This window comes from Miniopterus natalensis, chromosome 14, assembly GCF_054644295.1.
Source record: "Miniopterus natalensis isolate mMinNat1 chromosome 14, mMinNat1.hap1, whole genome shotgun sequence".
Classification (NCBI taxonomy): domain Eukaryota; kingdom Metazoa; phylum Chordata; class Mammalia; order Chiroptera; family Miniopteridae; genus Miniopterus; species Miniopterus natalensis.
Genome location: NC_142094.1, coordinates 25,350,993 through 25,369,136, shown reverse-complemented (window position 1 = coordinate 25,369,136; position 18,144 = coordinate 25,350,993). Strand labels below are relative to the sequence as shown.

Below are 18,144 nucleotides of genomic sequence, written 5' to 3'. Positions count from 1 at the left end.
TTTGCATTGGCAACAAGTAAATTAAAGTCCAGGTATCTATCTGAAGGTCTTTTACCTTATGCTGAATACACTCAAGGGTAGCCTAAGACTGGCTTTGTATGTCTTCCAATACTCATCAGCCACACGTGGCCCAAACTCAAATCTTGGCTCAGAAGCAAAGATGATGATTATTTGTCAAAGCCCATATCAAGTGCTGTTGCTAAAACAGGGATGGTCAATAAACCATGTTATAATATACAGAGGAATAATCCACTATAAGGAGAACCTTTTCCTAGGCTTCTTTCTTTAAACTTAATTTTAAATAAACTTTTATAACCATTAGATGAATCATATCAATGAATAATATCACTTCATGATAGTTATCACTATCCCAAATTACTACTCTGACCCCTACTGCTGTTAGCAAGTATTTCATGAGCACCTACTATATGCTAGACATCTGAGGGTGGGCTAAAAATGATTTATATTTGTGCACCTTACATGCAGTAGTTTGTTTCCCTCCTGGAAGGTATTTATCAAACAGAGAGCAATTCTTCTCGTCTCTCCTTTCCTTTCCTAGTAAAGAGATGATGGAGGCCTTATAGTAAGATTACAAAAAGTACATCAACGTTAGTTCTAAGCAACAATGTAGAGAAAAGCTCCCTACCAACCTGTATCGAACTTAAATGTGAGCAAAAGGTCAAAATTTTGTTGTTTTAAGTCATTGAGAACTGGGAGCTGTTTATTATGACAGCAGAGCCTAACCTAATATGACGAATTTGGTGGTGTTGACTAGAAAGAACCTTCCTTAATTTTTTTTCAATTGTAAATTTTTTTTTTTTATGCTATGTGATAAAGAATCTGAGGGTAGACTAAAAATGATTTATCTTTGTACAGAAGAGGAGTAGATTTTTACTCTACATCTGATTAAAAGTATAATACTGAAAACTTTCAAGAAAGTCAATATTGTCAGTAGCAATAAGAAATAATACCACGTGCAGACACACACACACAGTAGTTGCTCAATGTTTGCCATGTACAAGTGATATCTAAAGGATATGCATGCCTTTTGCAAAAACACAGAACTCTGTCATAAAACTCAACCATGATTTACCTGTGACCCAGGGCCTGATCAAAAGTGTTCCCAAGACATCTGATATTGCAGAGATGACTTAGACTCAATGCACTTGTTCCCCTAGGGCTGTCAGTGTTGTTATTTTTTTGCTGAGCTACATCTTCAGAAAGCAGCCTTTCTAGACCATATTATCACAACTCCCTGCTGAAAAGGCTTCAGTAGATTGAGATTTAATGTTAAACTTCAGGTTTTATAGAGGGTCAGTGTAAGAAATATCCATTTAAACATTTCTGTCTTTTATAGATCCATAGGTTAGGACATCATTGTATTACCAATTGTTACACAAATAATAACCACATGCAATAAAAATTCCATTTTCTCTCTAGAGAAATGTCTATGCTGTCTATTATCAAGCAGTGATAACTATATAATATGATTAGTTATTAATTTCCAGTTGAATAGAATGAGAGTAACTTATTAACCCAAAAAGCTGGTAATACCAATTTCTCTCTTTTTTAATTCTTTAGCATCTATTTTTATTTTTAGCTTCTCTTTTTATGGTTTTTGAATAATGAAACTGCTATAATTTTCAGAAGCATAAAAAAATACAAACTGTTTGTAAATTAACATTTGCTACAATTTTTTATTTTTTGCCTGCCTTTCTAACTGAATTAATTCCTTAAGAACAAGGACCTTGTTTACTCCCCTCTGTACTGTTGTTTCAGGGCAGCAATATGAGAATAAATACATGTTAGTGCGGAACAACACAAAGAGCTTTGAAACAAGAGCCTGGGTTCACATTTTCACTCCATCACTTACCAACCACAGGACACTTGGCAAGTCACGTTCATTTATTAACCTTAGTTTTCTTGTCAACAAAATACCATAAGTTTACTTGTAGGATTGTTGAGGGGATAAAATAATACATATAAATGTTTCAATACCAGTGGGGTATTTACCAAATTCAGCAAATTCTACCATCACCTCTTTCCCATTCACAAAATAACAATAAAGAACACAAGACACTCTCATTTATCTCTGGTGCAAGTACCTTCAAAGAGAGCCTAAGAAAACTGCATGTAGTTTTCTGGAGTCCTAGTCTTAGAAAAAGGGTAGGGAAGGAGAAGGGACAGGGTGGGTGCTGGTAGAGGTAGATAACAGCATTAATAGTTTCAGCCAAAGACCAGTTCTGGCTTCATGTCACAGGGCCTATGGAACTGCACAGTAGAGTTGGGTCCACCTTGAGGCAAGGAGTCTGGCCTTTTGTCGTCTCCTCTCAGTCACTGGCTACAGGCTCCCAGGACAGGAGGGGTGGTGGTGCGTAACCACCCAGACAGGGTGATTCCTATTTGGCTGAGGACAGTAACCCAGAGAAGGGAGTAGCAGCATCCATAATAGCATTATTAGCTTTTCCTTAATGTTTCCCTTTCCTTAGGCCAATAGTTCTCAACCAGGGACAGTTTAGCATTTGGCATTGTCTGGGGACATCTTTGGTTTTCACAACTGAGTGGTAGGGGGGCACTGGCATCTAGTGAGTAGTCCAGGGATACAGCTAAACATTCCACAGTGCATAGGACAGCCCCGGTTCCCAATAATGAGCCAGCCCCGAATCCCAAATGCTAACAATGCCAAGGATGAGAAACCCTGGAATAAAATACACGAAAGCCAATGTTTACTATTTGTTACAAAAGTTATTGATTTTCTGTTAATATCACTCAGACTTTACTAATCAAAAGAGGAAAATGTGGGATTGCATTGATTTTGCTAAGGAAAACAGAGGTACAGACACCACAAACACACCTTCATGGGAACTTCTATCTTGTGAATACTATTAGTATTTCCTCACAGTCTGCGACCAGCTTAAATTCGGCATGAGTCAGGGACTGAAATGGCTATTTTTGCCAATGTCATCCAAACTAGCTTGTGCCTGTTTTCACATCTGCTTTCAGTTGTGCTTTTATCCACACCCTTAAGGATTTTGATGCCAGCACTTTGCTGTCCTAGAATCTTTAGCCCCTTCATTTTTATCCCTCCCCCTTTCTTCTGTGCTTTTTCTCCCTGGCTTGCAACTGAATTCATAAAGATCAGGATGTTTGCATCCAGCTCTGCTCTTTTCCTTCAGCTGCACTTTGCCTAATGGGGACTCTGGCACGTCTTCCAGCTCTCACATCCGTCTTGCTCACTTTCACGGCCTCTCCGGCCACCTCCTTGAAACTTTGTGGTTCAAACTGTCTAGCACACAATAGAAATAATTAACTCTCATTCTTCTTGTCTAAAGATTGGTAAAAACTAAGCTACCTTTTTTCCTCAAACAGGAAGAGTATTTTCCATTAGTCTTATATTCTTCCAATATTTTCCTTTTTTAATACAGAACTATTTGACATGCAAATAAGAATATGACAGTTATTTTAAGGGTAAATTTAATAATAGAGACTCTCACATCACATATTTTTTTCTCTCCCCTCTATTTTCTTATCAACCTGTGTGTGTGGGTCTTATCCAGAAGTTTTAACCTCCCCATCTCTTAATTGCCCAGAGGATCTAATTTCACAAAACTGATCACTGCTGCTCTGGGAGAGATGCCCAACAGTCTCCGTAAATGCCATGTCAAGTTAGTCCTATAGTCATGAACAGTACACTGTACCACTCTGATACGCATGCCTCACTTTCCTCTAGACCTAACATTAACAGGCAGTCCCTGAAGCCTCTGACCTCATTCTCGCTATTGTACGTTGCTTCAGCAAAATTCTAGAAGCATCTTTTTAAAACAAATCAAAACAAAACTGTTTGCTGCTTCATATTATAGTATGTCACTTAGGGCAGAGAAGAAAACTTTGGAAAGGAAATGTGAAAGGAAAGAGACATCCAAAGGGAGTGAGGTCAAGAATTCCAGAAAGGTGGCTGAACAGGATGCACCAGAAATCTGAAGCCTCCCAGGCCAAAGCTGTACTGGTGGAATCCATCTGATGTCACCACTTAGTAACTCTGGAGTCTATTGAAGACTTGCGGCTTCTCTGGAAGGGCTGGAAGGTGCATCATGGTTAACTTATGTCAACTTCAGATCTTAGCACATGGCAGCTATCCATCATCCACACCCCGGACCCTAGGCAGACAGCTGCGCACGTGTCCCTGAAGCAGCTTGCACGTAACCTGTAAGGGCAGGGAGCCAGGTGAGCAACGAGGACCATGTCCTCCAAGTATCAGGACTCTGTACCCCGGTCACTGCTTGGTTGCTTCCTTTTCAGAAGACCTTTATAAAGACATAAAGATCTCAATGAAGTAAATATGTGGGCAATTGTAAAATCTAGTAGTATTGTAGTAATATTATATAATTCTACTTTTTTGTTTTCTAAGGATTTAAGAAGGTAATACATTTTTTAAAAACAGTCTAAACATTAGTATTAATATAATTTTGATTTTCAATTCCACATTTTGTTTTCTACATAATTTAAGATACTAATATATCAAAATTTTTATTAGCTTATGTTTTTTGACACAAAATATATAAAGGTATAACTTTGTGACTTTAACAACTGAAAGGGATGGTGATAGTGCTGGTAAAGAAGCAGAATTTTTGTATGTTGTTCAAGTTAAGCTGGGATAAATTCAAGACACAGTGTTGTAACTTTCATATGCTAAACGCAATTCCCATGGTAATCACAAAATAACTGAAGAATATACACAAGAGGAAATGAAAAAAGAACTTAAATATTCACAATAAAATAAGATCAGATATTCTAAGTTGAAAGGAACCATAGAGCTAATTTAATTTCAAACCTTAGTTGTATAGACAGAGGAGGAAACAAACCCGAAGAGAGTAATGTCTAGACTATAATGTCTCCTAACTTGGAATCCAGCAGTTTCCCTATTGCCTCACATTAGCTTCTCATGTTGAAGGTGAAGAGTTATATTCTGGTCAGACTTTCTTAAGAACCTAGGATCCTTAAGTCATCATTATTATCAATTAATACTGTGTTCTAATCAGTGTTTCTCCACATCTTATATTAAAACCATTCCTTGTCTCTTGATATCTGTAGTACCGTCCTGGCTGTGTGTACCAACACCACCTCCTGTCATTTTGCCACTAAACTCACTGAGAGACTATAGGGCTTCCTTCAGTAGCAATAAAGCAAAGACCATGAGAGTTAGATTCTCATCCTGGCTCTGCCATTAAACTTTTTCATGAATGAAGGCAAGTCACTGAAAGTCCTTGACCTATTTCATTGTTTGTAATGTTAAATTGAGTTAGATATTAAATGAATAGGTTATTTCTAAGATTCCTTCAAATGCATAGCACAATCAGAAGTTTCAAGAAAATCTAAACCAGATTGGTGTAGTCACTATAGAAAACCAGTATGAAGCGTCCTCAAAAATTAAAAATGGAACTACCTTATGGCCCAGTGATTCCACTTCTGGGTATGTAGCCAAAGGAACCCAAAACACTAATTCGAAAGAATACATATACCCCTATGTTCATTGCAGTGTTATTTATAATAGCTAAGATCTGGAAGCAACCCAAGTGCCCATGAATAGGTGAGTGGATAAAAAAGCTGTCATATATATATGTATACACACACACACTCACACACACGCTGGAATCTTACTCAACCATAAAAAAGAATGGAATCTTACCATATGTAACAGAACGGGTGGATGCAGGTGGTATTATGCTAAAATAATATAAGTCCGTCAGAGAAAGACAAATACCATATGGTTTCACACACACACATATAATCTAAAGAACAAAATAAATGAACAAACAAAATTGAAATAGACTCAAAGATACAGAGAACAGACTGATGATTGCCAGAAGGTAGGGGGTTTGGGGACGGGGTGAAAAGGTGAAGGAATTAAGAAGTACAAATATATAGTTACAAAATGATCACGGGAATATAAAGTACAGCATAGGGAACATAGTCAATAATGTAATAACTATGCATGGTGCCAGGTGCATACTAGAAATATTGGGGGAAACACTTTGTAAAGGATATGGTTGTCTAACCACTATGCTGTACACCTGAAGCTAGTACAAAATAATATTGAATGTAAACTGTAATTGAAAAGGAAAATTAAAAAGAAAGTCTAATCCATTGTAACATCAGTTTACCTAGATACTGAGAGAACTTAGTCTACTTTACTACCATGCAATAAAACAAGAAAACAGCATTCCCACTTTTTTTAAATTTAAAATATATTATTGTTGTTAAAAATATTACAGATGTTCCCTTTTCTCCCCATTGACCCCTTCCACCCCATAAAATATATTATTTGAATTACTAAGGTCCAATTACTTTCATCTGCCTCCTACCAACCATTAAACAAACACACAAACAAAACAGCCTAGAGTTAAGCTTATTAGTAAAGTGTATTCTGCTCTACTTTTTCTCCTGGCCCTTCCCTGCATTCCTTTCACCTCTCATGCCATTTCATATATCTCCCTGCCCTCTTTTAAATCTAAAATAGTTCAGCTAATTTTCCAGATCTTCTTTGGTTTTCCCAATTTTCTTGATGACTACCAATGATGGCATTAAGTTCAGAAAGCTCATTAAATAATTCCCTTAATGTCTTAACGTGGCAAGCACATTAACCTACTAAGTCATTCTGTATGTACTTGATATCCTGAGTTCTTTTGGCCCTAATGGCTCTTTTGGTCAATAGCTGTTTTGTTGCTGTTTCTTTTCACTCCTAATTGAATGCACACTGCTCCCTGATTTCTGGTGAAGCTAAGTTGCAGTTGCTTGGCAAATTTTCAATCTTGCTGATCTTTTCCCCTGACTGATTAGTTTTATTTATTTATTCAATTTTAAAAATTGTGGTTTTGGCACACCTGCCTCAGGGTAAGAGATCACAATTAAACACATTAAAGGAAATACACAAAACACGGTGATTACATAATTAATCAGTTTTAAGTAGTATAAAAAATTGTTGGCCTAAAAACAGAATACTGAGGAAAGGGTAATTTTTAAGAGTTTCAAACCATTAAATTATTTGATTTTCTCCTCCTGAAATGTTTTTTATATATACAGGCTAGAATAACAATATATATTTTTTATGAGACACCTTTCACAAAGTATAATAGCTTCCCCCACTTGGCACTGTGCATAAGGGCACTAGAGAAACAACTAATATAGTATTTATGGGAGTGCCCTTAGGTGACCCAGGTACATTTCAATCTTCTTAGAGTTATATTTTTACTCTCCTTCTAAATTGGTATATTAATAAGTCAAGGTAGCTGAAAACCGATCTGCAATCGTATGCTTAATTATATAGTTACGTCATGTTTTGCTATCCTCTATTTTATTTTTATATATGCCCTCTTTCCTTGAGGAATGATAGCCATTGGAAGGTGACGTTGGCTTCATTTTTGTGTGACTGAGGTGATAACCGGAAGCTGAGTCAAGTTCGGTAATCCAGGCAATGTCTTGGAGCTCAGTTCTGGTAGAACACTGTCTAGCACACAGTATATCTGATCCCTCTCTCAAATCATCAGTGTTAACTTGAATTATTTTCTTTTCTAAACAATACTGAAAAGTGATTAAATATATGGACATCTTTACTTTGTTCATTTGCTAAAATGAAACTGTGGGTACAGCACTCAAATCTTAATCTTAACAGAAAACTCCTATTTTACCAAAATATGGGATCCATCAGCAGAAAATTCTTTGATTTCCTATTTATCTGTATCTATCTTCACTTATCATTATATGGCTCAGAAGAGGGGTTTTTAAAATTTTTTGTTTTTATTTACCATACCTAGTCTTTCTGTTTTCCTAATTCCATTCCCTCTCTCTTAAGACTTGATTCTTCATAGATTCATTCTTTTCTGGCTCCTTCTGATCTTTCCCTAAGAATTTTTCAATTACTGGCATCTTAAAAAAGCACATAAATAAAAATGATAAGCAATAAAATAAAAGAAGAAAATGAAGCTTCCAGTAATTCCACCTGCCCCTTGAATATCTCCCTCCCTCTCTTCCCTTCCTTTTAACTACAAACTGTTGGGAAATTTACTCTATTTTACTATCTTTGCTCTGTCACTGCCTAATTAGTATTCAGCCCAATATGGTCTAATTTTTGCCTTCCCCGTATTACTGATACTGCTTTGGAAAAGATATCAAGATCCACTATGCACTTTAAGGCTCAGTCAACCTAAAATTTCTGCATTATTTATAGACATTGACTACTGTACCTTCAATCACTCAAAAATATTCAAGGACTATATAGCCTAGTGGGAAAGATGCATAAAAAGCAGGTAATCACAACATATGTGAGAACTGCTGTGATTTCAGTAATCATAGAAAGATGCGGTAGAAATTGCTATCCATTCTCTCTTCCCAGAAACAAAACTGATTTAATTGGGGGAAAACAATGTGCCCAGATTAACACACACAAAAGCAAACAAATTTTACATTTTGCATCATCCCTTGCCATTAAGTGTAGCCATGTAATTAAGTCCTAGACAATAATATGTAAAAGAAAGCATTCGGAAGAAACTTAAAAAGATGTAAGAGATGCGTGTTTCTGTTTCCCTGTCTGTCGGGAATATAAAAGCCATAGCTAGAGCCAGAGAAGCCATATTCTGACTTTGATAGGCAGGAAAGCCAGAAACCAAGGATAATAAAGCAGAAAGACCAAAGTGCCCGACTCCCCGATGACTTTGTGAGGCTGCCATAACAGTCCTGGGTTGCCCATTCTCAGACTCTTTTATGGAGATAATAAACTCCCAATATGTTTAAACTGCCACAACCAGGTCTCTGTCGCTGATACAGGCACATTAGAATCCCTTATGTGTAGAACAGTTTTCTGGATCTGTTATATTTTGTCTCATTCAACATAATGTCACTGGATGGTCCCATTTATTTCTCCTTCATACTTCTCTCCTGAGTTTCATAGCCATATGCCCATTTTCCTAGACCTTTCTCCTCGGATGCCCCTTAGTCACTTAAATTTAACAAGCAAAACCTGAGTGAATTGCCTTTTCCTAATCTGCGCTTCCTTCTACATATCGCTTTTAGTTAATGATGCCACTGTTGCGTGAGTTACAAATCTCAAAACCTTGGGGTAAATCAATTCTTTCTTTTTCAACCTTAACATTTACTAGATCATTGACTCTAATAACTTCTACCTCAAGTTTTTTCTTGCACGATACACTGCTCTCCATTCTCACTAATGTTGCCTTAATCTAGGTCCTCACTGTTACTCTCTTAGACGCCTGTTCTATTTATTTTTAATAGTCTATCTTCTAGCGCCTCTCTCCCCTTTTCACACTATCACCACCTTGTCAAAAACGGTTAACTTCCAGCCCTGACTAGTGTGACTCCAGTTGGTTGGAGCATAGTCCCATGCACTACAGGGTGGTGGGTTCGATTCCTGATTGGGGCACATACCCAGGTTGCAGGTTTGATCCTGGATCTGGGTGTGTGCATGAGGCAACCAGTCTATGTTCCTCTCTCCCTCATCGAAATTTTTTTAAAAAAACATCTAACTTCCAAAAATATGGATCTGTTTATGCCCATCTCAAACTTAATTTTTTTCAGTTACTCTCAATTGCCTACAGGGTCAGATTAAAATGTTGTAAGTGGTTCTTTTGAAAAAGCCCCAATTTTGTTTTCAGTTTCTCTTCTATTCCCCACCTTCCCAACACACACATACCACCAGTACCACGTATAATTGTTTCCAGTCACATCAGACAGTTTGCTATTTCCATAAAATTCCTTATCTTTCCGTATTTTTTATTTCAGTTGCCCCACTTACCTTGAATTCTTTTCCTCTCCTTCCTTTGTAAATATACAGTTGATTTTACTTATTAATCAAGGCACACTTATGGGGCTTTCTCTTGTGTCCACCTGAACAAAGGCGGCCTAGGTCTTCCAAGGTAAACCCCAGCCTGACATTTACCAGTATGACCTTTGAGAAGTTATTTAACCATTCTGGATTTCATTTTTTTCAAGTGTTGAAGTAAATAAAACAATCCAATAAACAATCTATGTGGCTTGCTATTGTGAAGATTAAATGAGACAATAGTCAGTGAGGCTTAGTTCCCTGCCCTCTTACCCTTCATGGTAATTCTTTGCTTGCATTTTTGTAACTACATTCTTTTTAAGAATGTTAGTTCACTATGGGAGAGTCCAATGTCAGGCTATTGAGGTCCTAGATGTTTCAAATTTATAAGTATACTGTTATCACTTTAAAACATTTGTCTCCATGAATATAAGTTCCCATAACATTCATGATGTTTCACTTTAACTTAAATTTATAATCTTGGTCCATGTCCTTCTCAAAGTCACTGATAACTGAATCCAATATAGACATAAAATATTTTATTACCATACCCGCTCTAAAGAAATGATATACTGTTATTAAAGATGAGTAGAAAAGTTAGACGTTATTTCTACCATGGTCATTTTATAGTAGATTGAAACTCAGGGTCACCAAAGAATTTATGAAAGTTCATCTAAATTTATAATGTTCTATTATATTCCACTTCTAAAATTACCTATGAAAATCAAATTTTTCAAAACCTGCATTTCTGTTATAGAAATGAATGATGGAAAAATGAATATAAATTAATAATCTTTTATATACATTTAGCTGCTCAGTTTTAATCATCACCTACATGTGGTGACATTAGTGCTGGGCAGTACTCACAGCTGACATGATGAGCTCTCCGCCCAGGCTCTGGATCTCAGCTTTAACTTGACTGCAGATTTTCAGTTGGTGAGAGTAGAATTTAATCTGTTCTAGGTAGGCCAACAAGTCCTGTTTGCATGATGGATCTGGACACTAAATATGCATAAAAAATAAAAATGGAAGTAGCAACATTAATAGTTAGATCAAAGTGAGTAAATATTGACATCGCAAGTAACTTATAAGCAATGTTGTTTTCATTGAGCCCCAATTCTCGGACCATGGCCATGTAGATTCTGATATGCTTCCTCTATTAGAAGAGTTTATCCATGTTTTGACCTTAATTACTTCTTTACCAAAAGTCTCCTATATTATATTATGTTCTATAAGGAACTATCTGGGGTACAGCTTTGAGCTTCATCATAACATGATAAATATTTGTGGGCAGTGTTTAATCTTTTATGAAATTAAAACAGATTTTTTAAATTCCCAATAACTGAATTCTAATTTACGTACACTTTCATAAGAATGCTGAAATATAGAGAATAGTTTTATGCAGATATTCATTGTAGCATGACTTATTATAGCAAAATTTGGAAATAAATGTCCTACAATAGTGGAAAGATTAAATGAGAATGCTCTTCATATAATGTGATATTATATAGTCAACAAGGAAACAATATTTTCAAAGAATGCACAAAAATGTTTTGGGAAGGTGAAAATAGTATTTAAAATTTAATATACTGTTTAATTACATTGTCTAAAACACATATGGTTGCCTTTGTGTTTAAAACATAGTATTAAGATATAAATATGTGAAAATGGTAAATAAACATAATACAATCAACAACTGTATTTTCTTCATATCTTACATATATTAAAATATATATTACATTTATCATTATAAAAATGTTATTGTGAAAGCTTTAATCTTAATGAACTCAAATGCAAAATGAAATATAAGATAGGAAAAAGACTGGAAATTCTTCCATGCATTTCTGCTTTTTCCTAGTAGTCAATAAGCTGGAGTGTTGTTGGAAAATCCTTGAGAATTTCTTATAAGACTACTCTACATAGCTCCAGAATGTGTGGACAAGATGAAAATGTGAACTTTGAGTAAAAGTTAATCAACAAAGGTAGCAAAGAAATAAACTCTTCTGCATAAATACTATCAATCTGCTAGATAGACATGGGCCTATGAAATGATACAAAGATACATGATTACCAGCCAGAGAGACAATCAGACAAGATACTACACCTTGACCTTAAGGGTGTTTTCAGAATTCTAAATGAGAGAGTAAGAATAATCCCCCAAGTCTCACAGAAAGGGTCAAATTATGATTAATTAAGAAAAAGGAGACGGAAAAGAAAGATATATATACACAAAGGGAGAGGAGGGTGGAGAGAAGAGGAAGGGATTTTCCCAATTTACAGCTGAGAAATCAGAAATTTAGAAAGCATAATAATTTTCTCATGATTGAAGACCTTATGCTAGAACCAGTATTTGAATCCACATCTATTTGCTTTCAAAACTACTTGATTTTAAATCACTAAAGGGAATTTGGAGTGTCTTTCATCACAGAATACTCTGGGTTTCATAGCTTCAAAGAAAGAAGAATTCATGGCAAAACTATGTCTCCAGCACTAATTTGAAGTGAAGATACTTAGATCTTCCTCAAGGCCCAACATTAGTTGTCTAGAATTACCTATAACGATGAACGGCGAGTCATCCTGTTTTACCACGACAGGAAGCTGACCTTTGGTAAGTGCTTCCTATGTGCCTGGTACTGCACCATGTTTTTTACATGCGTAATTTTACATTAGTACCCACAGTCCCATTTTACTTAGATCTAGATTTGATTTTTTTTCTTTTTAATGAAATTTATTGGGGTGACATTGGTCAATAAGATTATATAAGTTTCAAGTGTACACTTCTATGGTACATCATCTGTATGTTGCATTGTGTGCCCAACACCCAAAGTGAAATCCTCTCCTGTCATCATATATTTGATTCCCTTTGCTACCTTCCAGCCCCTTCCCTCTGGTAACCACCATACTCTGTTTCCCTTGTTTGTTCATTTGTTGTTTTCAATTTTATATCCCACACATAAGTGAAAGCATATGGTTCTTGACTTTTTTCTGCCTGACTTATTTTGCAGAGCATGACTGGATCAAGAAGATGTGGTACATGCCTACCATGGACTACTACTCAGCATGAGGAAATACTGCCATTTGCCACCACATGGATGGATCTTAAGAATAACATACATACTCAGATCTAATTATTGTCATTTTGCACATTTGTAAACTAAGTGTTGATAGAGTATATAATTTGTCTAAAGATTTGAATTTAGTTTTCTGTTTCATTCACTTTACCATGATCTCCTCTACATGACATTCATTGAAAACACCATCTTCTTTGTTCTCACTGAGTAATAGTCTTATCTAGTCTTTGCTCTTATGGATGAACTCAGTGATAATCTCGGACACTTAGTGTTCTATCCGTCATATACTGTTCCAAGTGCTTTTCCTACACTATTTTAATAATCACACAACTCCATGAGGTAGGTTCTATCAGTATCCCCAGTTAGCAAGGAAGGAAACTGAGGCACAGAGAGGGTGACTGATTGCCCAGTTAATAAGCGGCAGAGCTGGTATTCAAACTGACGTGATCTGCCTATACTTAGCCTACCTCTACAGCCTAGGAACAGGATCAGTCGTCTCGCCAGTTTTATCTTATACAGTAAACGGTAAATTGCTACTCTGATTTGTAAACTGGTTTCTTAAATTGACACTTATCTGTAACTTGTAAGATTAGTGTGGATTTTTTTCCTTAAAGACCAACACCGCTATAAAATATCTGATAAAATTGAACTTCTAAATTAATAATTAGATTCTAAACCAATAACCAAGGTTGCAATCGCAGAGAAAAACATGTAGTTTTTCAGAGCCCTGCTAGAAGAGTTTAGAATTCTGTTAAGAGCGATTCAAATGGGTAGAAAAGCTGAAGTTAAAAGCTGCTTGAGCCAGCTTTACCCTCTATTTCCAAAATTGAGGAGAATCTTGGTTACACCTAACAGTGGTAGTCAGATTTATAACCAAAGCAATAAAAGCATACTAACTGGTCAATTCCATAATGTAGACTTTACTAAAGCCTTCTTTCCTGTGGACATTTGGAAAGCTTTTCTGATCGGTTTTGCCTGCCTAGAAGCAGCATCCGGAGAATGACTCATTCCCACTCTAAGAATGTTCTTCCAATGGATAAAAAAAGAGATAGTACATATACTGTGGGATATTACTCAGCCATAAAAAAGCATAAAATCTTGCCATGTGCAACAACGTGGATTAACCTAGACGGTATTATGCTAAGTGAAATAAGTCAGGCAAACGCAACTACCATATGATTGCACTTATATGTGGGATCCAAAAAATAACCAAAATAGAAGAACAAAGTTAAAACAAACTCATAGATAGATACAGGGAACTGATGGTTGTCAGGTGGGAGGGGAGTTGGGGGGATTGGTGAAAAAGGAGGAAGAATTAGATGTGCAAATTGACAGTTATAAAAACAAACTCGGGGATGTAAACAGCACAGGGAATATAGCCAATAATATTATAACTGTATGATGTCAGGTGGGTACTAGACTTATCTGGGTGATCATAAGTTATATCAATGTCTAATTATTATCTTGTATACCTGAAACTAATATAATATTGTATGTCAACTATAAATGAAAAATAAAAAAGGTATTTTAAAAAAGTCCTTACTACTTGCTAAACCTCCTTTATTTGAGTCAAATAATCATTTCCTACCTTTTATATTTTTACATGAAGGTGATACAGAAAATTTGGGCCTTAGATTTGTAAAACATTCGTGTCCTTGATTTTTTAAAAATAAAATTTGCATAAAGTAACTTTTAAAGGAACACTGCTAGGGATTTTTAGACAAATCAAGTGGTAGACTATCATAACATTTTTGTTATTTCCCAGTTTATTAAGATCAGAAATGTTGACCAGGACATCTGGTTAGCTTTTTAATGCATGGATATTTTTTCTTCTAAATGTATGTTTTATAACCACCGGGACATTCACTACAGGCAAGCAGATGGCATGCCAGTCTAAGTGGTTTTCTCATGCTAAATCAGCTTTCACTCTTCAAGAAAGATGCTTGGTACCAATACAGAATACATCATTTAGGAATGGGAAGAAAAGTAAAAAACATTTATTACCTTTCAGTTTGAATTTTAAGAGTGAATTAGAAAAGTTAATACTTTAAAGATCTTTATTCCAAAGATCAGCTATTTTTTGCCCATATTGGAATATAAACTTTACTTGAAAAACATTTAAGATGACTTTTGCAATTACAGACAACAGTTTAATTTCTGCTAAGCTGGCAAAGTATGTTAATGAAAAGTTATTAGGTGTCCTTGTGAATTGTTAGAATAGACATTTCAAGCAACCTGTGATAGCAGAAACACTGTGTCCATGACCTTTCGCTACCCAGGACTCATTTCTCCACCTTGTACGCCAGCCCAGACTCTGTCTGATTTCACCTTCCTCAGGGTCGCAAATCATTAATGATCCCATCTGTTTCTGCACTTTTAATGTCGTCTTTTGCTATCCTTGAATCTATCAACATAAAATCCCTCAAAACAATAACCCTTCTTCAGCCTGTAATCCCATCTCTCTCCTTGTTCATGAACATGCCTTCTAAACAATTTTCAATGCTGCTCCTTTTGTTGGTCTCAGTTTTTGTTCTTGGCTATCTTTTCACTCTCACCCTCTTCTTGGATAATATGTACTGTCCTGGCTTCATCTATCACAAAATAAAAATTACTAAGTCTCTGTCATCCAGCTCTCTCTTCAGAAGATCCATATACCTACTGCATTTGTCCACTTCATTGTCTTACCAACATTTCACAATCAACACATAGAACCCTCAACCATCTCATATTCCACCTTGACTACTATGAAACCATTTTTCTGTTTCTACCATCTGTTAAATGGTTAGTCATTAATATAAGATGATTCTACACCTAGAAATCTCAGCATACTTTGAATGTTTTTCTTCTTTGCTATCCCTATCTTTACTGCTCTTTAGCAAACTGAGGTTTCTAAAACACAGAAGAGAAGGGCATCCAGGGAAGGTATAGTTAAAAATACAGTGGCCTCGCCCTGGATCAATGGCTCAGTTTGCTGGAGCATCATCCCATTTACCAGAAGGTTCGATTCCTGATCAGGGCACATACCTATGCTGCAGGTTCAATCCCCACAATCAATGTTTCTCTCTCTCTCCCTTCCTCTCTCTCTAAAGCCAATAAAAATATAGCCTCAGGTGAGGATTTTAAAAGAATACAGGGGAACTTTTTTATTATGTCAGAGATAAAGGACAACACAGACTCTTATGACCTACACTGGCCTCACTGACTTGTGAGAGTTATATTTGGGAAACTATGATTTACCATTTTTTAATGCATAGATGTTGTTTTATCAGAAATTATATGCTGTTAGACTAAAATTATCTTAAGTTTAAGAATTGCTTCCAATTCATTTTTAGTTTCAACTTGGATTGGACATAATATAGAAAACCATGGCATATTTTGGTTTCAGTCATTTAGTCATATATTAGAATAGAGTTTGTTTTTAAGTATAAATACTAAATACTAAAAAATTAATAAAATGTTTATAATGCTTAAAGTGGCAAGATACTGAAAAAATATATATAGTCAAGAATGTTTAAGACTATTTGTTATTATTTCTTATTTGTTTTTCCTCCTTTATATCCACAAATATAACATCTAATAAGAGAAAATTAATGTTTTAAGAAACAGAGAATAAAAGGAATAAATAATAAGCATCCCGTTAAAAGAATATAAGCAATAAATAATATGGAATAGTTGTAAAGTCAAAAAGAAAAGTGCTTTTTTCCCTAAGGGAGATAAATGTGCATTATAAAGTTGAATAAAATCAAACCTGCAAAGCAATACTTTATCTCAGTTTGAAATATTAATATCTCAATACCATAACTGAAAACTGATAGATTTTTCAATGAAAGGCAAAATGTAACTCTAATAATGTAAGTGCTGATTAGAAAATTGACATGCAGATGCAAGAAATGTAAAGAAAAATACCAAGTATATAGAACATCAGTCTCAATAAGGATTATATAACTTCTACATTTTATGTCTTCACTTTGGTACTCTAATAATTACTCTTTATCTTGCAATTTTACATAGAATGCTAGAATATATTGTTGACTCAGAAAACTTAAAATCATAGAATTTTGAAAAGTATTACTTTTTGAAGAGCAAAAATAAGAAATCTAAGGTATCAAGGAAAAAAATACTAACATTGGGTATGAAAGCCAACTGAATATATTTGAAACTCAAAAGCTGATATTTAAAATAATTTGAATATATTGGAAGCTCATAATCTTAGAAAGAATCAAGTCCTAAGTAATAACAACAATACCCTAAGAAATAATTAAGCTGCCTTCGAATGAATTGTCCACTACTTGTATATTAATTACTGAATAAAATTAAAAAATAATTCAATAATATAAAAACAACCCAATAACATTAAAATAGCAGAAAACTATTAACATAGACTTCCGCCCCGTGCATTTGTAGAAAATTCACCTGGTTGGCGATCTGCCGAGCAAGGACATCCATCCTAGATCCTGATTCTGATATCATTTTAGCTGCATAGATCACATCAGTTGTGTGCTTTAGTGGTCCTTTGCCCCTTAAAGTAAAAGAATACATAGAATATATGTTAGTTGCAGTGGTTCATGCTAACACACACACACACACATCCCACACACAAACACACACAAGGTTCGCACCGAAAAGTACTAGACATTAGATTTACATACTTCAGTTTTAGACAGGCTTCAATTAGATTTCAGTATTAAATAAAAAGAAAAGAAAGGCCTATTGTTTTAAGATGCAAGGAATACATTCAGTCTTTATTCCCAGGTATTTCTTACAATAAACCTCAGCATAGAAATACTGCTGGAAAATGTAGATACCTCAAGGCAAAGGTACTTTTCTAATTCTAGGTGGAAACATGAGATTTAAAATTGCATATATGTCCAACAACACATTTTGATTAGCAAGGGCTACTTTTATTTAGTCTTGTTCTTTTTAATCCTTTGTTATAGTTTTTTGGTTAATTACATTATTGTTTTTAATCACATTATTTCTCCTCCACAATTAATTCATAGTAATATCACTGTTGAGTATGAACCTGGAGTCACACTATCTTGTACTTGTTTACCCAAAACTTCTTACTATTTGTGTAAGTAAACTGAGATAAATATTCACTTTGTGCCTCAGTTTCCTTGGTGGTAATAGGAGCATCCACTACACAGAATCATTCTCAGGATCACATGCATTTATTTCTACAAAGTGTGCAGAGCATTGCTTTAAACAGTAAGCAGCATTCAGTAATACAAGTTATGACTG

The 18,144-nt window shown here is 35.3% G+C and overlaps 1 protein-coding gene across 1 annotated transcript in view; it reads right to left on the bottom strand.

The window, feature by feature from the left end:
* The window catches only part of LOC107543268 (catenin alpha-3), a 435,074-nt gene that overhangs the window by 22,793 nt on the left and 394,137 nt on the right, over positions 1 to 18,144 (bottom strand). Inside the window, exons 7-8 of the mRNA XM_087824142.1 lie at positions 17,317 to 17,422; positions 10,700 to 10,834 (exon numbers count right to left, since the gene is read on the bottom strand). Coding sequence (XP_087680268.1) covers positions 10,700 to 10,834; positions 17,317 to 17,422 — 241 coding nt within the window. The remainder of the gene's footprint in view (positions 1 to 10,699; positions 10,835 to 17,316; positions 17,423 to 18,144) is intronic.